This window comes from Vicia villosa, unplaced genomic scaffold (genome assembly GCF_029867415.1).
Source record: "Vicia villosa cultivar HV-30 ecotype Madison, WI unplaced genomic scaffold, Vvil1.0 ctg.006266F_1_1, whole genome shotgun sequence".
Taxonomy (NCBI): Eukaryota; Viridiplantae; Streptophyta; class Magnoliopsida; order Fabales; family Fabaceae; genus Vicia; species Vicia villosa.
In genome coordinates this window covers 67,150-73,123 of record NW_026706757.1, presented here as the reverse complement: position 1 = coordinate 73,123, position 5,974 = coordinate 67,150, and the positions used below count along the sequence as shown (strand labels likewise).

The 5,974-nt window shown below is 23.9% G+C and overlaps 1 protein-coding gene across 1 annotated transcript; it reads right to left on the bottom strand.

Annotated features, from left to right (window-relative positions):
* Positions 1-4,464: 4,464 nt before the first annotated feature.
* Positions 4,465-5,697, bottom strand: LOC131642976 (ethylene-response factor C3-like). Its single transcript, XM_058913123.1, has one exon. The coding sequence runs from the start codon at positions 5,510-5,512 to the stop codon at positions 4,748-4,750; it is 765 nt and encodes a 254-aa protein (XP_058769106.1). The 5' UTR covers positions 5,513-5,697; the 3' UTR covers positions 4,465-4,747.
* Positions 5,698-5,974: the final 277 nt, after the last annotated feature.

Below are 5,974 nucleotides of genomic sequence, written 5' to 3'. Positions count from 1 at the left end.
GTAACAAACCCGTTCATACGCACGGGTTCTGTTCAGTTACGCGAATTTTATACATCATTTATTTTAAATAAAAATGTTAAAAAATAAAAAAATTAAATAAATAATTGATAATTTCGTATATAAAAATATTTAGATCAATAATAAATTATTTTCTGTATATCATTTTTGGATTAAAAATATTTAGATCAATAATATATTTTTTTCCGTATCCAGACTTCATTTTTGTTTACGTATCATTCACAAAAATATTTGGATCAATAGTAAATTTCGTATATAAAAGTATTTAGATTAATAATAAATTTTTTCCCATATACTATTTTTGAACAAAAAATATTTGGGTCATAAATACCATTTTTCGTAAATAATAGATTTTTTTCCGTATACAAATATTATTTTTGTTTAGGTATCATTTATAAAAATATTTGGATCAATATCAAATTTTCGTATATTAAAATATTTAGATCAATAATATATTTTTCCCGTATACCATTTTTGGATCAAAAATATTTGATCATAAATATCATTTCTCACATATAAAAATATTTAGGTCAATAATAGATTTTTTTCCGTATACAGTCTTCATTTTTGTTTAGGTATCAATTACAAAAATATTTGGATCAATAATAAATTTCGTATATAAAAATATTTACATCAATAGTAGATTTTTTCCCGTATACCATTTTTGAATAAAAAATATTCAGATAATAAATAACATTTTTCGTAAATAATAATACAAATATTATTTTTATTCAGGTATCATTTACAAAAATATTTGGATCAATTTTAAATTTCCCTATAAAAGAATATTTAGATCAATAATAGATTTTTTTTCCATATACCATTTTTGGATAAAAAAATATTTGATCATAAATACCATTTCTCGTATATAAAAATATTTAGATCAATAATAGATTTTTTTTCCCAGACCTCATTTTTGTTTAGGTATCATTTACAAAAATATTTGGATTAATAGTAAATTTCGTATATAAAAATAATTAGATCAATAGTAGATTATTTTTGTATACCATTTTAGAATAAAAATATTTGGATCATAAATACCATTTTTCGTAAATAATAGATTTTTTCCATATACAAATATTATTTTTGTTTATGTGTCATTTACAAAAATATTTGGAACAATATCAAATTTTCTTATATAAAAATATTGAGATCAATAATAGATTTTTTGGCCTATTCCATTTTTGAATAAAAAATATTTGGATCATAAATAACATTTTTCGTATATAAAAATATTTAGATCAATAATAGCTTTTTTTCTCGTATACAAACTTCATTTTTGTTTAGGTATCATTTACAAAAATATTTGGATCAATAGTAAATTTCGCATATAAAAATATTTAGATCAATAGTAGATTTTTTCGCATATATCATTTTTGAATAAAAAATATTTGGATCATAAATACCATTTTTCGTAAATAATAGATTTTTTCCTGATACAAATATTATTTTTATTTAGGTATCATTTACAAAAATATTTGGATCAATATTAAATTTACGTATATAAAAATATTTAGATCAATAATAGATTTTTTGAATAAATTTTTCCCGTATATCATTTTTGACTAAAAAATATTTTGATCATAAATACAATTTTTTGTATATAAAAAAATATATATCAATAATAATTTTTTTTTTTGGAAGAAAGAAGTGAGAAAGTGATGAAAGAGAAAAAAAAATAGAGAATGAAGAGAGATTTGATAAGTTTGATAAAATATAAGAGTTGTATTATTTTAATAATAAAATTAAGAACTTTATGGTACAAAGACCAAAAAACCACAATTTTAATTTGGTGGCAAAAAATCAATTAAGGGTATTTTTGACTTTTCCACGACCATTAATTTTCTTATATTATAGATTATGGGAGAGACTGTGTAAATTACACGAGTTTCGGCGACATGAACTAAATATATAGACTCAAAAGTTTACATTATAGTATATTTGTTATATTCATCCTTTATTATTATTATTATTATTATTATTATTATTATTATTATTATTATTATTATTATTATTATTATTATTATTATTATTATGAAAGGAGTCGGTACGTAGATGTGGGACAATATTTCAAAGATTTTTAGTTTGGGGTAAAGATATCGGGTAGTGTTGAGATCATTTTGCACAATAACGAAAAACTTTTAAGCAAGAACATAATTACTCAAGAGGCTCTTTAAGTTATTTTATTATAATAAATTGGTCTTTTAAGTTTTTTTTTTGTAATAACTTGGTCTATTAAATTTTTTTTTGGTTGAATTAAGATCTAATTTTATATTTTTATTTAGGATGCTAATATATATATTTTGTTGCAATTTTATGTACTTTGAGTGATTGATTTAATCTAAGATTGAAAAAAAAAAAAGGTAAAAAGACCAACAACGCACACATTAGTTAATTTAAAGGACTCACATGTAGCAAAAAAAAAAACATAAATGACTACCTTATTACAATAAAATAACTTAAATGACCTCTGATATATTTTTGCCTTTAAGCAAGTGAGATGGAAATGTATCTTTACTTATGCTCACAATTGATTTTGCGAATGCTTTCAATATTGTAGATGTATTATGCAAGTTGAGATGAGATGTTAATCTATTTCTTTGTGGGTTAAATTGTTTCATGGTACATTAAGGTTATACCTTTGGAAAAATACATATTATGTTTGCCACTACTGAAGTGTAAAAAGGAACCCCATTTGGGCCATTCTTTTTTTTCTCTTGTTTTACGATCTCTTATTCATTAGATCATATATAATTTCAAGCTTATTCTTTATGCTTGGTATCTTAATGATCAAACCATCACAAGGGATTCAAAGAAGATTACTAAAACGTCCACATAGAATTGGGCCTTTAATTGAATATTAGTAAGACAAAGGTCTTTCGGCCTTCATGTGATGGTAATTAACTTTGTAAGGAGTTGTTCCTTTTTTGACATTAGGAGATTGGTGTTGGTAGTGAAATTTTATTAAAGAGCTGTTAGTCGAAATAGAGTTTTTATTGAGGGAAGAAAGTTGCAATGACTATTAAGTTAATGCATCTTTTGTACCTTCTAGAACCTAATTTCAAGTATTACAATATCATATATTGAGAAACAATGAGATATATTGTATTGACTTTGATTTTGGTAGAGCTTTATATATATATATATATATATATATATATATATATATATATATATATATATATATATATATATATATATATATATATATATATATATATATATATATATTAACCTTAGTAGTTTTATTAGCAAGGACATCATCCATCTAAAGCCAACATGTTTTAGGATGTCCTTTTTAGAAAAAATGTACACGACATGGAAGTAAATTTTCACATGCTCACATGACACGAATAAGTTTTTTTTATTATTTACAATAACTCATGCTCCATATTTTTTTCATATATATTACTATTTATAGATTAAACCAATGTACATCATCGATGTAATATTATACTATCCTTAAATATCATCTAACAGGTTTCTTATTTCTAGTTGATGAGTTTAGGATATTATTACAGTGAAATAAATATTTTTTAAAAATTAATTTTAAATGAATTATAAAAAATAATTAAATAATATAATATAATTAAAAAAAAAGCTTATGAATAACTTAATAGTTTCACGTGCTTCTAGTTTTTAGTAATAATTTTATTTTAATATTATAATTTTCATGGGTTTTCAATATTTTGGATTATTTAAATTATAAAATTACCTTTGTGACCAAATCATACACCCATTTTTTAAATTATATTAATGAAGTTAGGTATTAAAAAATATTTATTTTTTATGAGTCAAATTCAAATAAGACAAACGATTACGTATCCTAATACTTTTCCATTACTTCTACATTGTTGCTTATATTAATAGAAGCATTCTTTGAACTTTGCGATTATGACACTAAAAATCATCGAGTATCGAGTCACAAGAGAAAAAAGATGTGTTTTAGTTTAGTTCAGTTGATAAAAAAATAAAAATAAATTATCATAATTTCATTTTAAATAAAAATAATTATATTTATAAATAAATAATATTTTATTTTTGTTCTTATGTAATTTAAAATAAATATTATACAAAAATATCATAAAATATATAAATAATAGTTGTTGATTTCTCTATAATATATATATATATATATATATATATATATATATATATATATATATATATATATATATATATATATATATATATATATATATATATATTGACGTGTAAGATTTTGTAATATAATTTGATTTGATTTATTTAATAGGTCAAATACAATCAAATTGAATAGTACGGTTTTGTTAAAAAATACTCAATATCCGAATCAAATATATTATTTTACGATTTTTAAATTTAATTAAAAAGATATATGTACCTTGTCCACAAATAAATACACTTCTTTCTGTATATATTTAAATACGGTCGTGTGGTATGTAAATTTGAAAATAAATAACGAATTATACAATAATTTCATAACGAAGATAAATTAACGTGTGCAATATAGTATCATTTTTCCAAAAACATATATGTAATTATATACTTTGTAAAGTTTTCTTTTCCTTTACAGAACAACAACAGTGCAAAATAAAAATTCAAGTAGTGAAGTGATGATGATGACGATAAAAGATGAGGAAGGAATATCCTATGGAACCTTTATCTTGTCATCATCATGAATTTAAGAATCCCAAGTTGATGAAAAATTCCAAAACCTATGAATCTAGACAAAAAAAAAAAAAAAAAACTAAGAAGTCAAGCTCAATAGTTGCTCCAGATATTCAGCACCCAAATCCTCAAACACAAACACATTTTGTGAATTAATATTAGCATTTTTGGTCTCTATTTGAATCTTGATTTGTTCTTCACTTTTGATTTTCTTTTTACTAACCTTATTGGACTTTTTTCTTATGATGTGTTTCCTCTTGAGTGCCAATACGGGTGAAGTACCTTCTTCCAAAGGCTTAGAGTTTCTACTCATTTCTTTAAGTGATTCTCTAACAACTTCTTCCGGAAAATTCAACACTGCCAATGAACCTCTTGTTGAAAAAGCTGCTTGATCATAAGCTAACGCGGCCGCCTCGGCCGTGTCGAATGTTCCAATCCATACTCTAACACCTTTTCGTGTTGAATCTCTTATCTCGGCCGCGAATTTTCCCCATGGCCTTGTTCTTACTCCTCTATACGCCCTTTTATTACTTTCCTTAATCTGCGGTGGTGATGGTGATAGTGATGAAGTTTGTGTTTGTTTGATTAGTTGTGTATAAGTTGTATTGGATGAGACTTCTATTGACTCATTGCTTAGTACGGACACCAAAGAATTGGACTCGGCAGATGATAAAGATGAAGAAAATGATTCATTTGTATGTGATTCGTTGTTGAAGTCGATATCATCACTAAAGAAACTATTGAAATTTTCTAATTCCCAAGAGAAATTATTGGAGTAGGAATTTTGAGGGAAGTATAGAAGGTTTTGGTTTTGGTTTTGAAAGAGAAGAGAATCAAAGTCCATTTTTGGATGAACTTAACAAATTGGAATTTTGTGTATATGCCTAATGTATGTGTGTGTATATTTTTTTTTCCTTTAATAGTGAAACACTACTAATTGTGAGTTTTGAAGTTTGAATGAAGATATTTGGGGGTTTGGGTTATTTATATAGTCATGGGAAACAAAGAGACCAAAAAGATGGAGAGAGTGATGATTCAATGGAATTAAAAAACAATAGATAGTACTTATTTGGATGTGGTTAAAAGTAAGGCCATAGAGGATGTTTTTGAATATTTTTTATCATCTTGTTGTATTAAAAGATGGAGCTAACGCCTAAATAAAAATCTCTAGTAGAATATTCTTTTATTTTTTATTTTTGGATAAAATGAAAAGGGTAATTGCATTGTTTAATTTAGGCACGTGAGTCAAACTAATTAATGAGCAACGTGGGCAACTCGTAATGAAACATGTAAGAATGAATGAAGT

Bases quoted from the DNA above. Each gene is read 5' to 3' on its own strand.
- LOC131642976 (XM_058913123.1), bottom strand. From the start codon at position 5,512: ATGGACTTTGATTCTCTTCTCTTTCAAAACCAAAACCAAAACCTTCTA.